The sequence below is a fragment of the Marmota monax genome, unplaced genomic scaffold (assembly GCF_021218885.2).
Source record: "Marmota monax isolate L192 unplaced genomic scaffold, Marmota_monax_Labrador192_F-V1.1 WCK01_AAM20220418_F8-fsc00002, whole genome shotgun sequence".
NCBI classification, from domain to species: domain Eukaryota; kingdom Metazoa; phylum Chordata; class Mammalia; order Rodentia; family Sciuridae; genus Marmota; species Marmota monax.
In genome coordinates this window covers 17189537-17211235 of record NW_026693571.1, presented here as the reverse complement: position 1 = coordinate 17211235, position 21699 = coordinate 17189537, and the positions used below count along the sequence as shown (strand labels likewise).

Genomic DNA, 21699 nt, shown 5'->3' with positions numbered 1-21699 from the left:
GATATAAACTAACTAAAGAGCATATAAAAATAGTTATGGTTAAGTCCTCAAATAAGTGACATCAATAAATGGTGCAGTTCACAAAAGAAATATTGAGACCGAGTGGACAGTCAGATACTGTCTTCCAAAGTCAAGAAGAATATCACTGTATGATATCCTCTACAGTGATGTGATTGAAACGTTGAATTAAAAAGTTATTTCCTATTCAGTTCTTTTACTTTACTGGATTATTACAATAAGAAGATTTCAGAATTTCAATTTTATGCACATATGTAGCATGTGCTTATATTGATTTATTTTTTAAGTAGGAATAAGCAAGTCTCAGGCTCAGAAATTTTTGGCAAGTAACAAAATCTAGCTTGAATTTTATTTTGCTTATGTTATAGTGGTTTTTATGGTTACAGCTCTTTTATGCCAAGTGAAACTGGTTTTTCACTTAGGCAATTTACTTTTCAAACAAAGTCTAGAATTAAAAAGTACGCCATTTAAGGAAAAATGCTAAATAAATAATAACTCAGATAGTATACATCTCTGGCAACATTTTTGAAGTTATGGGAAACATTAAAGTAAAATATTATAGAGGCCTTTGATGGATATGTAGGATTTGAATCAACAATTAGAGGGAAAATAAGAGTTGCACAAATGATGTGATAGGATGAGAAAAACAAAGACAAAACAAATCTGGCATAGCAGGCAATTAGAGAGAGGACCAACCTGGGTAGAATGGCAGGTTTGCATTCATTCATTCATTCAATCAATCAATTGTCTTTTTAAAATTTGTTTAATTAGTGTGTTACAGTTATGCATAATAGTAGAGTTCCTTTCGACATATTCGTAAGTACATATCGAAGTTCCTTTCCAAACCCCAGCTCTTCCTCCTTCCCTCCCCATTATCCCCTGGCTCATTCCAATAGTTGTTTCTATTTATTGAACATCTACTTGTTAGGTGCATGATATCCCCAGTTAAAAGATAGTTCTTTTCTAACTTCTCTAGATAATTTTTATAAAATAGTTGTTATGAGAACAAATGTGATGAAGTAAAGAGTTAGAGACAAAGACAGGGTTTTAAATTTAATCTTGGCCAAATCAGTTTTTTTCTAAACCTTGTTCCCTATTTGTGCAATTAGAATCATAGATACCAACTTTGCCTGACTTTTGTAAGGATTACTGTTCACAAAATAGTAGCTAAAATTTGTTTAAGGGTTTACTTTCCAGACACTGTTCTATGCTGCATCTCTTTCAATTTTGATAAGGCTCCTGTGAGGGTGTAATCTCACTATAACTATTTGGCTGAGTAAATTGAGACTGAAAAGTTAAGTAGCTGACCAAAGGCCACAGCACAAATAAGTGATTATACTTTTTGAAAGTAAGAAATCTGTTTTCAGAATCATCATTCATAACCAATAAGCCAACTTTTTTTTTAAGTGTGATTATGGAGACCAATTTTTATTTTTAAGGGTGTGGTAACTTGAAGAGCAAAAACTTGTGTGCAAGTCATTCTCAGGTTTAGCCAGTAGCATATCTAAAAGGTGGCCTCAGTTATTGCAAAATTATCTGTTTTTGTATAGAAATAAACTCAATGTTAAACTAGGATCAATTATGCAGAACTGAAATTTAACAATATTAATTATGTATAAATGCTGGTAACTCCTGCTTAAATATTTACAAATATTATTCATTTTTATTTAACAAAAGCTAGATCTCCAAGTTTCAAGTCTGTAATATTGTATATGCTGTGCTAGCAGAAGCTCTGGCACAGTAAACCCCTGGAGCATCTCGTATCCAAGTATTTGTCTGAGTAGTGCTCTATATTGGAATTCTTCCCATCTCAATTTACAGTCTATCTATAATCTTATTCCACATTTTTTCCCTCATCCTAGGCAAAATTCACTAAAATTCATTTATAGCAATATTTCAGGATAGCATACCTACTCACATTTTCTGATTTCTACACTCAGGCACCTTTTGTGGATAATTTTACAATTGTTAATATGGCTTTATAAATGTTTGGCATTCTCAACATGTTTGCAAGTTCCTTTTGAATAGTAATTATGCATTCTAAATTTGGGTATTCTGTTATACTCTGTTTTATTCCGAGTACATACTTTAGATTTTTAAATATAATGTTTAAAATTTCAAAAATTTTAGATTTTATTTTACAGACCAAACTCTTTGTTTATGTGATAGTCATCTAAAATTTGGACAATCATAAATAGAAAATAATTTAGGGGCCTGTGATATAGAACGGGTAATCTTGGCTTCTTAAATGAGTGGCACATTTCCATTGGATTAGCAAGAACACAAGACCAATATATTTCCCTGAGGTTCTGTGAGATTTCTACTCTAAATGGTCTAAATGTAAGAGTCACTTTTCTCTTTTGATTGGCATATATTTTTCTTTTTCTGCTTAGTGTGAGAATACCAGATAATTATCATCAAAGATATCAAAGTTTAGATTTTTCCATAAAATAATATTCTCATTTTTATTATTGTTCCTTCATTAAGTGTCTTACACTGATTTAGAGAGTCAGGGTTGATCTTGTTTATCCTAGTAACACTCCTTACTCTGAAATCTCCCCTTTTCTGATATTACCATAGCCACTTTAGCTTTCTTTTAAATATTTTTATAAAGCAAAGTATACTTTTCCTCATCCTTTATTGTCTACCCACTTATATTTAAAGTGGGTTTTTGCAATACTGCATATAGTTGGACCAACTTTTGATCTTATCTCACAATCAAAACTTTATAATAGAATGTTTAAACCATTTCATTTTATGTGATTATCATTATAGTTGGTTTCAAACACGTGATCCTGATGATTATTTTTTTTAACTTACAATCTATTCTCCATTTTCTTTTCCCTCTCTTATTGTCTTTTTTTCAGTTAATTTTTTTCTTTTCCACATTTTTTATTGGTGCATTTTAGTTGTACATATTGATGGGATCTGTTGTTACATATTCATACATCACACAAGATAACAATATAATTTGGGCAGTATCACTCCTGAGTATTTCCCCCTCTCTCCCTTCCTTACCTCCTTTTCTCTACTGATCTTTTTGGGTAATTTTAAAGATTGCATTTTATGTATATTATTCATCTTACAAAAGTATATTTTACTTTCTCCCATGTTAGCATGTGTGCTATTTTGTTTACATTTTACCTCCACATTTATTTTAAACCTTCAATACACTTTTGTTACTTTTTCTTTACATAATCCATTATCTTTTGAAAAGACTGAAAAATGAAATAAAATTCTTTTCTCTTCATTCCTATATTTACGATTCCCAATGCTCTTCATCCCTTTATTTAGAACCAGATTTTCATCTGTTGATATTTTTCTCTTCCTAAATGTCTTTTCTGATAATGAATTTTCTCAACTTTAGTATCTCTGAGAAACATAGAATTCTAGGGTGACAGCTTTTGCCCCATCCACTTCTAAAGATGTTGCCTCTTTGTTTCTGGAATGCATTGTTCCTGATGAGACTCTGCTGTCATTTTTATTATTGTTCCTTCACCTTGAGTGTCATTTTTTCCAACATCTTTCAAGATTTTTCTCTTTTATCTCTAGTTTTCCATGATTTGATTACCATGTGCTTTGGTGTGGTTTCCTTCCTGTTTCTTCAGTTTAGGGCCCAGGGCATTCTCTGAATCTTGGTTTTATAGTTTTTCTCATGTTTTAGGAAAAACTTCTGCAACATTTCTCTGTCTTCCTTTCTCACTTCTCTGGAACTTCAATTGCATGCATGTTGGGCACCTAGGATGCTCAGCTTGCAGATGTTTTAGTTTTATCCCCAGTCTGTCTTTTCTCTCTCTGACTTTTTTCCTCCTAATTCATCTGTTGGCCTACTGTATGGTGTTCATTAGCATTACTGGTATATTTATTACTTCCTTCCTTCCTTCTGTTCTCTTTATTATTCATTTCTCCTAACTGCTTTAGATGGTTGTTGAGCTAATTAAGTTTGAACTCTTATTTTTCCTCCCTAATATGTAAATTTTACAGTTAATTATTTCACTATAGGACTAGCTTAAACGATGATATTACATAATTTTTAAAAAGTTAATTAAAATGTATTTATTTGTTTATGATACAGGATAGAATGATCATAATAAAGAATCCTTAGATATTTGAAAACAATTTGCTTTCTGCATTTGGAATGCACTGTTTCCCATTGGACCATTAGATAGGTTGGTTATTTAGGTGGATTCTGTATTTTATTACTTATTTGCTTGTTTTGCCAATTACTGAGACAGCTAAATATTATAGAATTGTGAGTTTGTCTTTTTGATTAAATTTTTTAATATATTTTCAAGCTATGTTATCATATACATAAATACTAATTTGCTTTCCTGGAAAATTCAGTATTTTGGTACTATGAAATTTTTCTATTTATTTTCATTTAGTTTTTTGCCTTAACTTCTACTTTTTTTTTTTTTTTTGATACTAATGTATCTCCTCCCCACCCCCTATCCCCCCCATACTGGGCATACTGGGGATGTAACCCAGGGATGCATAACCACTGAGCCACATCTTCTGCCCTTTTTTTTTTTTTTTGAGACAGAGTCTTGCTAAGTTGCTTAGGGCCTCAGTAATTCACTGAGACTGGCTTTGAACTTGTGATCCTCTTGCCTCAGCCTCCCAAGCAGTGATATTAATATATCTTTGCCATTTTTATTTAATTAGGGTTTTTGGAATATATTTTGTGGAGTATATTTTCTTTTATCTCTGTAAAATCAAGTAGTGATATTAATATCTTTACCTTTTATTTAATTAGTGTTTTGGAGTATGTTTTTTGGGGGGATATATTTTTGAAGTATATATTTATTTTATTCCTGTAAAGTTAACTATTGTGTATCTTGAAAGCAGCATATTATAGGGTCATGTGTGTCTGTGTTTTTGCCAGTCTTTTTCTTTTTTTAATTTGAAGCATTCAGACCACTGGTAATTTTTTATTTTTTATAATAGCTTTATAATTATATATACCAGTTGGGCTTACCCCAACAAACTCATACATGCATGGAATTCAATTTCAGTTCATGATTTCTCCTTTTTCCCTCCCCCTTTGTCCTCCTTCTTCCCTTTCTTCTGTGTTCTCTTTCCTGTATTCTACTAGGCTTTCTTTTATGTTTATTTATTTATATTTGATTTGTTCTTTTTACTTATGCATAAAGGTGAAATTCCCTGTGGTATATTTATATATGCACATAACATGATTTAAATATATATATATATATATATATATATATATATATATATATATATATATATATACATACAGCAATATATATACATATTGCTGTACAAAAAACATCTCTGGAACCTTTCATTGTTTATATTCATTGAACAATTCTCCTTTGCTCCATTTACCCAGCCCCTGGCATCTACCTTTCTACTTCCTATTTCTAAGAATTCAACTTAAAATCTAACTATTTTAGATGCCACGTATAACTGAAATCATGCAATATTTGTATTTTTTGTAACTATGTTTGTTTTTATTTTACTTAATATCTTCAAGATTTACCCATGCATGTGGCAAGATTTCCTTCTGTTTTAAGGCTGTATAAAATTTTTCATTGTATGTATACCACATTTTCTTTATCTATTAATCTGGTTCTGGACTTTCAATTTGTTTTCTCCTGTTGGCTATTGTAAATAATATTGCAGTGAATGTGAGTATGAAAATATCTCTTCAAGATCCTGTTTTTCTATTTTTTTATATACATCTAGAAGTGGGATTACAGGATCATACGATAATTGTGTTTTTAATCTTTTGAGGAACTTTCATACTGTTTTTCTTTGGGGCTCCATCACTTTACATTGCTATCAGTAGTGCTCAGGGTTTCAATTTCTCCATATCCTGGTCAACACTTGTTATTTATTTATTTACTTTTGATAGTGATGAGTCTAATGGGTTGTTCTTTGCTGTTGTTGAGTTGTACTTGCTCTTTATACGGTCTAGATATAACTCCTTATCATATGTATTGCTTGCAAATATTTCCTTCAATTCTACAGGTTACCTTTTCAGTCTATTAATCATTTCCTTTGCTGCACAGAAGGTTTTAAGTTGTCATACTCCCATTTGTCTATTTTTGCTTTGTTGCCTGTGTTTTGATATTTTATCCAAGAAATTATTAACAAATCGAATGTCAAAAATATCTCTCTGTATAACATATAACTATTTCTCACAAACTAGAGGTCACAGGTCAAAGGTGACCTTCCAGAGATTTTAAGTGAATAAATTAATTCAACATGTCCATATTTCTGTAATTATGACATCAGAGGTATGAATTAATGAGTATTTCTCTCATAATTCTATAATTTTAAGAATTTCTATTCTACATCAGAACAAAAGAATATAACAGGAGAATATACATGACTCTGAAAGAATGGGAAAAGATTGGAGAAAAGGTTTGAGAACAAAATTCTTTTTGATCTGCACTCCACCTTTGTAGGGAGTGAAGCATCAAACACCAGTCATTCTTGTCTCTAAATCAAACCTGCATCTGCTCCAGTGTGGAGATGACATACCCATAATGCCTTCCTTTGACATTCACTACCCAAGGAACCACTTCCCAAAGGTTTAAGAGAGAGAAATCTTCAGCTGTTTGACCTTACTACATTGTTTTGTTCTCTATCCATCTTTGTCCTGACTCCACTAATTCTGGATGTATATATATGAATGGTGGAAACAGAGTCAGGATCTGCTCACCAGCAATGTGGGAGGGGTCCTCTTTTCATCATTTGGTACGTGAATATGTGGACAAACTCATAATATCATGTAGTGCCCCAAGCTGGGCAGAAAGCACCTTGAAAAACAAGAGACTTAGGAATGTCTCTCCAAGGGTGTAAGTGATTTGTTAGTTATCTAAAACAAATATCTAAAGGACTTAGTATAGAACTGGTTAATCAAATGACAAATTCAAAAGACAAATAATACATACCCTTATTTCGTTATCTTGTTTTCCAGTGTATTATATTTTTTAAGAAAGAATGCCTTTGTGGATTTTTAACTATGTAGAAGAAGCCATTTCAAACTACATTTGGAAGCTAAGTAAATACAACAATCCCCTGATCTGAGATGTAGAGGAGGACATTTTACTTCATGAATCAAAGTCAAATGAAAGAGTCTATAGTGACTCATGGGTGTAACCACATACTTCTGTATAAGTACTGATTTAATAAACCACAATCCTCGAGACATCTTCCTCATCATTAGTCACAGAAAGAATAGGTAAATATTTAGTACAAAGTACAAACTACTCGAGTTCAGTCTCTCAGAAGCTGCTCCACACTTTGTAGATACATCTCTAATTTTACTTTTGCTTATTTTAGGAGCAGTCTTGTTATGAGTTACTTGAGTTATGATTCTCTAAAGGTTCCTCTCAGACATATATTGTCTAAAAAATAGGTTCTGTTTCTCAGAAGCCAAAACATGATTACAAAGGAAATGTTCTTTAGATGAGAAGATCCTACTCTTCAAATTTTCTATGGGGTGATTATATTGTTAAAAAGAATTGGTAGTTTATAATTATTGTCTGAAATTAGACTCCCTCTAGCAAACTTTTAGATATTGGACTTCCATAGTTCCCACTATTTTTTTTTTTAAACCTTAAAGATCTCCTAGGAAGATACTTAGAGACTGAGTCATCTGCCATTGCCTCTTATGAAGGATTTGTATGAATCCAAAATATATCTATTAGTTATGATGAATGGTATCTGGTATGGCTATCATGCCTGATTTCTAGCTTCTCTAACCAGGATATTTAGGCTGGTATGTAGATTGCTATCTCATGGATGTGATAATGTGGGAAGTATGCGATGAGAGGGTGTGTGTGGACTGGAGTTAAATACCAGAAATTATGGGAAGTCAAGGTTCTGCTACTCTCCTTATCCTTCATGAGAACTAATTTTTTTGCCCACAAACTCTCCATCTTTCTCATCCAATTCCAGTTGCCCATAATATCTTATTTCTTGTACTATAAACATGCATTTGATTTATCATGATTCTGTCAGATTCTCTATACTAAAATTTCAGAGCTTTACTTCCTATGGCTAACTTGTTTTTCTTTTTCTTTTCTTTTTTTTTTTTTTTTTTGGTACCAGGGATTGAACTCAGGGGACTTGACCACTGAGCCACATCCCCAGCCCTATTTTGTATTTTATTTAGAGACAGGGTCTCTAGGAGTTGCTTAGCACCTCACAGCTGCCAAGGCTAGCTTTGAACTTGTGATCCCTGCCTCAGCCTACTGAGCTGCTGGGATGGCTAACTTGTTTTGTTTGAGGTTTCTAGTTCAGATTATTCAGAAAGAAAATCTGGTAATGCTCAATACTTTTTCTTTTTGTTTTGAAACAAATCTTTATCAAGGTACTATTTAAATACTAAATACTATCTAAATTAACTCATTGTAAGTATACAACTGATAATTTTTAGTGAATTTATAGGGTTGTATAACATCACCATACTCCAGTTTCTGAATATTTCCATCAAAATGAATAACTCCCTTGAAACTTTTTGCTTTTCTATATTATGTCCCACCCTCAGCTGCAGACAATCACTAAATCACTAGTTTTTGTTCTTATATAAATGTCCTTTCACCAATAATTTGGTTTAAAATAGCAACAGACATAATCAGACATTTTTTCACAAAAAAGACAAATGAACCAAAGATATAGGAAAAGAATGTTTCATCTCACTAATCATTAAGAAAAGGCAAATCATTAACATATTCATTGTGGAAAATCATGTAAAAATTCATCAAAAACTTAAAACTAGAATTATCATATGATCCAGCAATCCCACTTCTAGATATATATCCAAAGCAAATGAAAAAAAATTTACATATATATATATATATATATATATATATATATATATATATATATAAAATTTATTTAGGTATTTGATTGCTCACCAAAATGTTGTGTACTTTAACAATAGCAATGCAAGATTTGTTTATTAAATTTATTCCTGAATATTTTGTAATTTTTTATGTTATTGTACATGGAATTACTCTTTAATTTTATTCGGATTGCCATTGCTAACATACAAGAATATAATTGTAAAATATTTTGAATCCTGTGATAGTCTTTATTTTTCTAACAGTTTTTTTAATGAGAATTCTTTGAATGTTTAAGATAGATAATTTTACAGTCTGTGAATAAAATTGTCTTATTTCTTATTTCACTGTGGAGCTATCAACTCTATTTAGTCATCCTTTATCCATCTATGTATATCTAGAACCTCTGGTTATAATGTTGAATAGACATGATAAAAACAAACATCTGTGCTCTGTACCACATCTTAAGAAGAAAACATTAAGTCTTTTACTCTGGGATCATGTTTGCTGTGGGCTTTGGTAGGTGCCTTTTGGAGATGAGGCATCTCCAAAAAGCTCATGTATGAGACAATACAGAAATATTCAGAGGTGAAACGATTAGATTATGAGAGTTGTAAACTAATCAGTGGATTAATAATTTAAGAAGACTACTGTACTGGTTGGTAACTACAAGCCAGTGGGCTTTGACTAGAGGAAGTAGGTCACTGTAGGAATCCCTGTGGGGTTTACATTTTTGCACCTGGCTCACTCACTCACTGCCCACCAACTCGCTTTCCTGGCTGCCATGAGTGAAGCAGCATTCCTTTGCCACATCCTTCCTCCATGATGCTCTAAATCATCTTAGGTACAGAGAAATGGGGGTTAGCTGACCATGGACTGAATCTCTGAAACTGTGGGCCCAAATAAACTTTTCCTCCTCTAAGTAGTTCTTATTGGGTATTTTGGTTATGGCAATGAAAAGCTGACTAGCACACTCTTTGTTTAGAAAGTTACATTTTATTTCTCATTCACTAAGAATTGTTTTATTATGAGTGTCGGTAGATTTCGTCAAGTGCTCTTTTTGCATGTATTAGTTCTGCTAATATGGTGTATTAGATGATTTGGTTTTCACATGTATAATCAATCTTGTATTTATGGGATAAGTCCCTGATTTTCATGTTTCACATTCTTTTTTACATATTTCTGGGTGGTTTTACTGTCACTTTATTGAGGATAACTATATTTGTGTTCATGAAGAGTATTGGTTTGTACTCTACTTTCCTTTTCATTCTTTTCTAGCTTTCATAGAGGGTAATACTAGCCTCAGAGAATTACATGTGCAGTGTTCCCTCCTTCTCTATTTTCTGAAGAGTTTAGAAAGAATTGTTGTCAGTTTTTGAATTCACAAATCAATTCTTCCTGGAATTGTAGTTGACTTAGGGATTTGTTCGTGGGAATATTTTTCCCATGAAAATTTACTATTTTAATTTTTTTGGTTGTTGTTTCAAGTCTTTTCATACTTCTGTGTCTCCTTGAGTCAATTGTAGCAATTCGTTTCTTTCTAAGAATGTTCTTATTTTATCCAAGTTATCCAATTTGGGGGCTGAGCTCTTCTTTTTGTATTAGGTGATATCATGAGTTACTACCCAAACTTATATTCATCTTCCCTAGTGCCTACCCGTTTGTGGCTAGAGCAGGATAGAGTGTCACTGTTAAAGATCAAGGTTGCCAAATGATCACATTATTTGATAGAGACTAGAAGAGAATATATTTGGGGCATGGTTCCTCTGCAACTGTGGGATAGAAGACATTCTGAGGATAGTCTAATCTAATACAGCAGTTTTAATATTAGCACAAATCTTTATACTTACTTTTATGTTGGGAACTTTGTGTTGTTGAAGTAACATTTGAAAGTGGAAGGTTTGACACTGTTCCTTTTTTAGTGATGAATTCACTGCTTGTGACATTCTGGATTGGGGTTCCTAATTGTGCAGAAAAAGAAGAAAATAAAAATCCATCTAGAATACAACAAGTAATTAGCTAGTCTTATTAATAGTCACATTAAAATCCAGCTACACCTTGAAGATTAACTACTGAAAGACTTCTGACCAACAGTTAGAAATACAGCATTTTAATGTTCACTTCTAGATGATCTAGGTAATTATTTTTAAGAAAGTGGAGTGATATTAGTCTTTTCTATATGCTTGCTATAGGTCATTTTATCTGGTCATCAACATAATCTTGTAAATTAAGTAAAATGATAATGATGCAATTACTTATGAGACATAGAAGTAATTTTACCATAGTCACATAACTTGTAATAGGAAAGAGCCATGACCTGAGTCAAAGCCTATATAAAATAAAAGTTCATAACTATGCTGGAAAGGAGGAGGTAAGGAAGTAGTAGTAGTTAAAAGTGGTATTATGGTTCTAGGAGATGATTTTCAGGTAGGTAGAATATACTGAGGCGGAGGGATAGGAGGAAGCAGATAGAATATACTTTTAATTATACTAACTTACTTTTCTGAAGAAAAAAGAATAGTTAACAAAAAAAGGATAAAATTGAGACTTCCAAAAAGGAATAAATTAAAGCAATATTTGTATAAATATCATAAAAAATGATTTAAGCTCTTCACTCCTCAAAATCTAGTATAGGGAACAAGGAGACAGTAAAGAAAACACAAACATGCCAATTAGTAAATATCTAACTAGATACAATGTTAGGACATGAGAAAAAAAAAAGCAGTTTAGTATGATCCTATCATAGAGTAGGATGGAGCATGAATTGGTAGTTTCTTCCAGAAGTGCCAGCTTCTAATCTAGGGTAAAAAGCATCTACAAAATCATGCAAAATATTGGTGCCATTGAGAGAATCATTCTAGAGAAATAAAAATTTTCAAGACTTCATAAATATTAGATAAATATGTATTTAGGTAAAAACACTTTAGGAGTCGATATGCAAATAAAACTGAAATAAATTCAAACAAAAAACTACAGTGTTAGCATATGAGAGAAACCTCAGAGATATCTTGAAGTATAAAATTGAGAAATAAATACTTGATCAAGTAGCAGCAGGTTTAGATGTAGCAGCAGAGCTGAAATTGATGTTTACAATAGCACAGACAGGGAAAGGTCACCCAAGGTGCAGAAACTCAGCACTTGAGAATGTGGGCACACATATGGGTAAAGATTTTGCTTCCTACTGGAACTCCTACATATGCTTGGGAACCATTAAATAGGAGTTCCTCTTCAGAATTTTTTAGATAAGAATTCTTCAATTTAGCTAAAATATAAATATTTGAAAGCTATCCTGTACTATAAAGAATTACATAGTAAGAGGACAGTGCAATTCGCACCACCTCCACCTCTCCTCATGCAGTATTTGTTTGGGCTTGCACCAGACTGGTCAGAGGACAAGTGTTTTGGGCTCCTCACCACAACTGGATCTGGTGCCAGAAATCAGCACTAATGTCTGATGAAACATTCATTGCACAATAGCTGCTACCATTCCCATTATAGGAGTTGCCAAACAGTGAGTTCCACACACCCACTGCTGTTAGCACCACATCTGCCTGAACTTCCCACTCTGGAAGGGCCCTCAGGTAGGTGTGACTTTGTGACTCAACCATGGTATGTACTGTGCCCAAAGTCATTGATCACAGCCAAAGAAACTGTAGGGAGACTATACTGTGGTGCCCACCTAGGAACAAAGCATACATCTCACTATAAAACAACTCACCAAGATATACCATAAGGAAACCACTTATTAAGATAGTCACCTCATAAAAGTGGTATAACTAAGTGATCCATCAAATACATAAATATCAATGTAGGAGCACAATAGATATGGAAAAAACAAGGTAACAGTCCTCAAAAGGTACACATTAACTCTAGCAACAGATTTCAAAGATATAGATAAAATGATGGATAAATGTTTTAAAAGAATGATTATAAAAATCAATGGGAACCAAGAGAATATAGATAAAAATTGAAGTTAGGGATTCCTGGGCCTAGTCACGTACGCAGGAAGGAGAAAGATAATGGGGTGGGGGAGGCAGGAGAACAAAGGAATGAACCCCAGGACATATAAAAAGGGCAGAACACCTCACTTCTTTGGATACCACGATACCATCTATGGCCTCCTTCTCCCTTGTGGGAGAAGTCTTTTACCCCTTTTTAAATAAACCCTGCTTCATATGCAAAAAAAAAAAAAAAAAAAAAAAAAACGGAGAAGGATATAACAACAAGAATAAAAAATTATAGATCAATATCCCTGATGAAACTAGGTGCAAAAATTCTGAATAAAATACTTGTAAATTAAATTCAACAGCACATCAAAAGGATAATTCAGGGGCTGGGGTTGTGGCTCAGTGATAGTGCATTCGTCTGGCATATGTGAGGCACTGGGTTTGATCCTCAGTACCACATATAAACAAATGAACAAACAAACAAACAAATAAATAAAAGGTATTGTGTTCATCTACAACTAAAAATGAATAAATAAATAAATAAATAAATAAATAAAAATTCACCAGGATCCAGTTGGTTTCATCCTAAAAATGCAAGGATAGTTTGATACATGCAAATCAATAAATGTGATACATTACATCAAAGCATGAAAAATAGTCATATGACCATCTCAATCGATGAGGAAAAGGCATTGAATATAATTCACCATCCCTTTGTGACAAAAGCCATGAACAAATTAGATGTAGAAAGATCATAGCTCAACAAAATACTGACTATATCTGATTAACTCACAGGCAATATCATACCAAATGGGGAAAAATTGAAATAATTTCCTCTAAGATGAAGAACAAGACAAGAGTATCCATTTTCACAACTTTTACTTTTACTTGATATAGTACCAGAAGTTTTAACCAGAGGAATTATGCAAGAAAAATAAATAAAAAGCATAAAAAATATAAAGTGAGAAAGTCAAATTGTCCCTGTTTGCAGATTCTACATATAGAAAACTTAAAGTTTCTATGAAGAAGGCAATGATCTGAATAGACATTCCCCAAAAGAAGAAATAAAAATGATCAACAAATATATGAAAAAAATGCTCAATGTCATTAGCCATTGAGGAAATGCAAAACTATTATCAGACACCATCTCACCCAGTTAGAATGGCTTATATATAAATGATATATGACTATATATATATATATATATATATATATATATATAAAATATCACATATCTCATACATATGAGATATGTATATATATGTATGATTCATATATATATATATATATATATATATATATATATATATCCATCCCCAAATGGATGTGTGTGTGTGTGTGTGTGTATACACACACACACACACACACACACACATATCCACCCCCAAACCCAACAAAAAATGCTGTCAAGAATGTGAAGACTGGGCTGGGGATATTGCTCAGTTGGTAGAGTGGTTGCCTTGCATGTACAAGGCCCTGGGTTCAATCGCCAGCACCACAAGAAAAAAAAAAAAGAACATAGGTACTAAAAGAACTCTTATAGAAAGAACTCTTATTCACTGATGATAGGAATGCTAATTGGTACAGCCATTATGGAAGTATGGAAGTTCTTTAAAAAACTAAAATATAGGTCTATTATCTGATCCAGCTATCCCACTTCTAGGTACATATTCATAAGAAATGAAATAAACATACCATAGATACCTGTATGCCCCATTTTAATTGTAACACTATACATAGTAGCTAAGGTTTGAAATCAGCTTATGTGCCTATCAACAGATGAAGGGAAAAGTACCTTCTCTTCGTGTCTATATCTTTTACACTTATCATTTATTTATGGCTTAAAATTTTTTAAATTCATTTCTCTAACTTTTTAAAATATACAATACCTCATTGTTAGTTAGCACCACTCTATTGTACAAAAGCATACCAGAACTTATGAATTCTATCCAATTATAACTTAAAACTCTTTGATCAATTCCCCCAACTCATTCTTCCCTACTTTCCCCAACTTTTGATTAACACCATTCTAATCTCAACTTCTATGAGATCAACTTTTTTATATTCCACATATGAGTATAATCATATGGTACTTGTCTTTCTGTGCCTGACTTATTTCACTTAACATAATTATCTCCAGTTCCATCCATGTTGTCATAAATGACAGGATTTCATTATTTTTATTGGTTAAATACTATTCCATTGTGCACACATAAACCCTTTTAATTATTCATTCACAATGGATGAACGTTTTGGTGGTTTACATTACTTGGCTATTGTGAACAGTGCTTCAGTAGGAGAATTACATTTCCTTTGGATAAATATACAGTAGCAAGACTGCTGAATCATAAGGCAGTTCTATTTTTAAGTTTCCATAGTGTTTTCCATAGTTGCTATGCTATTTTACATTTCCCCTGAATATATATGAGTTCCTTTTTTCCCCTAAATCCTTGCCAGCTTTTATTTATTTATTTTTTCTGACAATAGCCATTCTTACTGAGGTAAAGTAATCATTGTGGTTTCAACTTGTATTATAATCTATAAGATAATTTTAACATCAAGGCAATATTGGCCTTATTTTTAAAAACTTATGGTTTTGAAACTCATGTCCCTTTATAAAGCATAATGAATTTTTAGCTATATTTGAGCTGGAATAAGGAAAATTCAATAGAAGAGATTCTTGAAAGAGTCATATTAAGTGCAAGAAGAAACCTTGATTTCAACCATACCCTTAAAGAAAACCAATTCTTGGGGCTCTGCTGCAGATGAGTGTGAGGGAGAAGGGCTGGTATATAATTATCTTGTAATTACTAATGTGTGATTAAATTTGCATATTTTTAGAAACTGTAAGACATGGTGACATGGATTATATTAAGAATTTAATGTGTGGTCATAACAGATTGACTTGAATGTCCTATGAACTTTAACTACACAGAAAGGAAGATTAGTAGATTTATTACTTTGGAACTGTATGATTTTAATTACAGTACTTTATTGAATGCCACAACAAGAAAAATTTTGATGCTTATTAGATAAGGGGTAAGAGACTTTTTGACAAAGTTAGAATTTACTAAAACATGCTAAAGAATAGGGAGTAAGTTAATTTTTGACAAAGCTAGTATTTATTAAAATATATGCTACAGAATATAGTATTGTGGTGTAATATTTCCTTTTATGTTTTTTTTTAAAGTACTTAGAAAGACAGTTAATCAAGAATGTGATTAACTTTGTGCTTTGATTATGTACAAAAATTGATGGAAGAAAGTGAACAAGACACATAAAATGGAAAGATACCCCATGCTAATGAATCAGAATAATTAACATTGTTAAAATGTTCATACTATCCAATTGGAATCAGTGCAATCCTACTAAAATCCCAAAGGTATTCATCAAAGAATTAGAAAAAAAATCCTAAAATTTGTGTGGAAGTACAAAATACACTAAATAAAATGAGTAATTCTAAGAAAGAAAAACAAAGCTGGAAGAATCACACTTCTTGATTTTAAATTATATTTCAAAACTATAGTAGCCAAAGCAGCAGGGTATTGGCATAAAAATGCGAACATAGACCAGTGGAACAGAATAGAGACCCCAAATATATGCAAACACACAATTTAAATTAACTAATTTTTTGGATGTTAACTAATTTTTGACAAGTACACTAAGCAGTCACAGTGGGAAAATAGTCTCTTCAATAATTGATGTTGAGAAAACCAGATTTCCACATGCCAAAGAATTAAAGCAAACCCACTATACACAAAAATAATCTCAAAATTGATAAAAGAATAAAACTCCTACAAAAGAGCTTTGGGGAAAGTTCCATGTTGGCTGTGGCAATAATAATTTGGATATCACACCAAAAGCTTAGGCTGTAAAAGCAAAAATAAACCCATGAAACTACATCAAACTAACATGTTCCTGAAGAGTAATGGAAACAATCAACAAAACTAGATGGCAACCTGCTATTTGGAAAAAAAATTCAATTGGATATCTGATAATATCCAATGCTTATATAAGCTCATGCAACTACACAGCAGAAAAACATCTTGATTAGAAAATGGCTAATGGACATAAATGAATATTCTTTAAAAGAAGACTTATGGATAGCCGGTAGACATATGAAAAGGTGCTAATCATCATTAATCATCAGGGAAATGCTCTGTAAAAACCACTAGTAGATGTCAGCTCACATGCCTTAGGATGGTTATTATCAAAAAGTCAAGAGATGTTGGTGTGACGATGTGGAGAAAAGAGAACACTTGTATACTATTGGGCATGTAGACTGTGCAGCCTTTATGGGAAACTGTCTGGAGGTTTCTAATAAATTAAAAATAAGACTGGGGTTGTAACTCAGTGATACAATGCTTGTCCAGCAGCTGCCAAACCTTGGGTTCAGTCTTCATTACTGCAAAATAACATACCCAAGAGAAATGAAATAATCAATTTGTAAATCTATATACTCTTGCATTCAATGAAGCATTATTCACAATAACCAATACATAAGCAATCCAAGTTTCCATCTATGGAAGAATAGACAAAGAAACTGGTATATATACACAATGAAAAATCCACTTTAGTGCTTAAAAAGGACATGGTTGAACTTGAAGGGCATTGAGCTAAATGAAATAAGCCAGACAAATACCATATAATCTCACTTACATGTAAAATCTTTAAAAACAAGTCAAATACATAGAGAATAAAACAATAGTTACAAGGATTACAGGAAGAATAGGGAGATGTAGATTACAGCATACAAAATTGCAAATATATAGAGATCCAATGTACACCATGAGAACTACAGTTAATAAAGTTGCATTGAATTAGGGATTTATGTTAAATGAGTAGTTTTTACCCATTTTTTCCTGTGATAAAATGGATATGTTAATTTGCTTCACTATAGATGGTAATCATTTTATTCTACATTTCATACAATACCATGTTGGTTGTGTTAGGTATACACAATATATTTTTAAAAGTTGTTTGCCTAGTCAAATTGATTTAGGGATTTATAAATTTAAAAATTTAATGGATTTTGTTATTTAGGACAGCTAATTGTCTAAGATATATGATATTGGGCAAGTACTAAGTAGTATTTTTTAAAACAATTGCCCAAGTATCTTTATTTTCTTTTTAAAATTTGGTTCCTTTTGGTTTTGTATGACAGCAGAGTCTATTTAGACATCATTATACAAGCATGGAATATATCTTGTTCTAATGCAGACCCAATACCTCAATACCTCTATTTTCAAAGACAGTTTACAGAGAGTGCTCCATATAAATTCTGTACTCATGAAAAGGTGGAATAAACATAATCAATGTCTTGTTTAATTTCAGTAATTTCTGGTGTAATATTAAAGAGCCCCTCATAGTAAGACTGCAAGGAGCCTAAATGCCCATACCAATGGCCCCAAGAAGATGCTTCTAAGCATTGGCAAAGACTTGAGGATTTTGCTCAGATTCTTATGATCTTTCTCCTTGGGTTGAAATATTCCAGATTGTAAATAAATTTCAATGTTAAGTCCAAAGGGGGTGTGGGATGATGCAAAGCAATGCAAAGCAATGCCCTAACCATCTAAAAAGAACTTAAATGTCATTTCTTCCAGTATGTTGCTTCTAGGGAAGAGGAACCATGCTATAATGGAGTCCCAAGGATTCTGAAAAGAAAAAAACAATAGTAGTAGAAGAATGTAAGGTGGGTAGGATTTGAACCTTTAATTGGAGAGAAAAAAAAGGAGAAAGAGCTTTATTTCTATGTAAGTTTTGTATTTCCTTTTTATTTTTATATTACTTAGATGTTGGATAAGGGAGTCATTAAGGACCCCTGAACTGCAGGTGTAGCAATGGTTTTCACTCTTGGAAGACCCAAAAGATGCTAGTACCTCATGGAGCAGATCTCTAAGAACCTTCTATTGTTTAGGGCTAGGCTGATTGTGCAATTAGATTTAAAACAGATTTATCCAGTTTCTAACTCTGTTTAGCAGTGTAGGTTCTTACAGAACTTTGGGACAGATCTCAGGCCAGGAATAAAGTTATACCTGCATAGAGTGGCCCCCCGTTTATAAACCCCAGAAATCAAATGAGTTGGAATAGTTTGGCAGCCTCAGAGGGATTTAGAATGTGAGATATTTTCAAAAATCCCTCTGCTCTTCCTTAGAGACTTCATCCCCACATAGATGTTGACTTATCTCTTCCTTAAAGTCTATTTTAATAGTGTTTCTTAGAGTCAGATCAAATATTAAAGGTTTTTTTTCCCCCTTACTTCTCAGGTACCTTGATCCTATTTACCCCCAAGTTCTTAAATAGGGATAACCAGTAGTGCTTCTGGGGACCTGTAAAACTTCTGCAATGTTTCTTTTGAAAAGTGTAGTTTCTCATTGGTTACCAATGAGTTTACACTCAGGTCAGGTGGTGGTTGAAAAAGAGTGCTTTGTTTTCTAGTTGTATAATGCACATTCATTTCTTATTTTACTCTGAGTAGAATTTAAATATATTTTATTTTGATAATTTTAATTGTATTTTTGAAGCCCTGTTTATCCTAGGTTAAGTGGGGAAGTTTTAAGAGCTACCTTTGGTAGAAAAAGAGAAAAGTGGTTAGAAGTCCACCTTGCCACTTCAAATACTCCCACTTCTACACTTCATTGCCCAAAGCAGTTCAACTTTTGTTTGAAATATTGGCATTTAAAATAAGATTTTATGTAGAACTGTTTATGCTGATTAAAAAACTTGGACAGTAGTAACCTGATTTAATAGTGAGTATTCTAAAATGGTAACCTTGCCCATCCATACATAAAGTAAGATGAAGAAAATCACAAACTCTTTCGAAACTTGGTAGAGAAGGGAATACCTTCCTATTCATTCTAGGAGGCTGGTATTACCCTGCTATCAAAACCAAAGAATCACAAGAAAATTACAAAGAAAAGAAAATTCATATCTGTTGTGAATATAGAACACAAAAAATCTTTAAGAAAATGATACCAATCTAGCATCATGTGAAAAGAATTATATACTATGATCACTATGAGGAATGCAAGGTTGGTTCAACATACAAAAAGCAATGTTATATGCCATGCTAACAAAATATAGAATCAAAATCACCTTATAATTTCAATACACTGAAACCTCAATATACCTAGAAAAGGCATTTAAAAAAACTAATACGTTTTCATGATAAAACACTAAATAAACTAGTAATTGGAGATAACTTCCTCATCCTGATAAAGGATATCTATGAAAAACCCTTAACCACCACCATATTTATTGGTGTAATGCTGACAACTTTCTTTCCCTTAAAATTAGGAAAAAGACAAAGATACCTGCTTTAAGTATTTCTATTCAATATCAAATTGTAGGTTCCAGTCAGCACAAGTAGGCAATTAAATAAAATAAAAAGTACCTCTACTGGAAAGAAATAAAACTACATAATATTACCAGATGACATCATATTGTATCATATAGAAAATCCTAAGGAATACACATGTGCACAGGCACATCCCCTGACACAAACTGGAAACAAATAAGTTCAACAAAGTATCAAAACACATTAATTTATAAGAATTACCTATTTGTATAGAGTAGTTAAGGAAAATCCAAAATTAAAATTAAGCAAAATAATTTACACAAGCAAAACACTGACTAAAATATAAGGAATAAGTTGAACAAAAGAAGTTCAAATCTTTTATGCCAAGAACTACAAATATCATTGAAAGAAAGACTTAGAGAAACGAAAAGCCATTCCATGCTCATAGATTTGAAGACAGCACACTCTTGTCAGTATACTAGAATCCATTGAAATTTATACTTTGAAAAGGTGACAGTTATGTGAATTATATATATTTATGTGTGTGTGTATATATATATATATATAATATATATATTATATATATATATATATATATATATAATATATATATTATATATATATATATATATATAATATATATTATATATATATATATATATATAATATATATATTATATATATATATATATATATATATATATATATATATATATATATGAATATATATAAATAAATGGTGGAAAAATTAATCATTACTCACCTTCATTTTTAACTGATGTTGATGAAGCAACAGTTGCTGGCACCAGAGATGTATTTAATAATTCATTGTTGATTGCTCCTAGTTTGATAAGGTAGATGACATTATTATTAATCACAATCTCATTTCACCTGTCAAGCCATAAGTAAAAGTAAATCAAATTTGGAGGTAAACTGGAATAGGGTAAGCCTTTGTCTACCTTTAATTTTTCTATTTTCCATCTCCTTTTGTCCAAAGAGGATTGTTAAGTATTGAATGCTTGAGAGGTCTGATTTTACATACACACACACACACACACACACACACACACACCCCTTGCATGACAGATCCAAACAGCAAATTTCCATGACAGGTTTTTTCTTTGGTATCACTAAATATATGAAAATATATTGCAAGAACTATAAAATCTAGTAATTTAAAATTATTTTGTTTCTCTCTGTGGGGAAAAAAAATGAACTGGCCAACAGAATCTGGGAATATTATGATTTGTTTTTCAGAATTACATTCCATTTTGTTAATTTAGTTATGTTAATGAAAATTCCAAATGAGCATAGGTATAAAGTAAGTTGTAAGCTCCTGTAATTAATTTGTTCATGATGTTCTTTGAATACATGTTCTGTGCTAGGCCCCCTCCTAGACTCTTGGGGGTATGGTATTCAACTCTTAGTATCTTTTTTTATACCTTTATTTTATTTATTTATTTTTACATGGTGCTGAGGATCAAACCCAGTGCCTCACATGAGCTCTACGGAGCCACAACCCCAGCCCTCTTGCTATCTTTTAAATCTAAATCATATCAAAATAATTCCTAGCATTTAGTAATGTTATTTCAAATAAAGGGGTACACTGAGGACATGA

General features: G+C 32.1%; 1 protein-coding gene across 1 annotated transcript in view; it reads right to left on the bottom strand.

Annotated features, from left to right (window-relative positions):
* The window catches only part of Emcn (endomucin), a 106497-nt gene that overhangs the window by 42927 nt on the left and 41871 nt on the right, over positions 1 to 21699 (bottom strand). The window contains exons 3-4 of the mRNA XM_046458944.2: positions 20845 to 20922; positions 10688 to 10798 (exon numbers count right to left, since the gene is read on the bottom strand). Coding sequence (XP_046314900.1) covers positions 10688 to 10798; positions 20845 to 20922 — 189 coding nt within the window. The remainder of the gene's footprint in view (positions 1 to 10687; positions 10799 to 20844; positions 20923 to 21699) is intronic.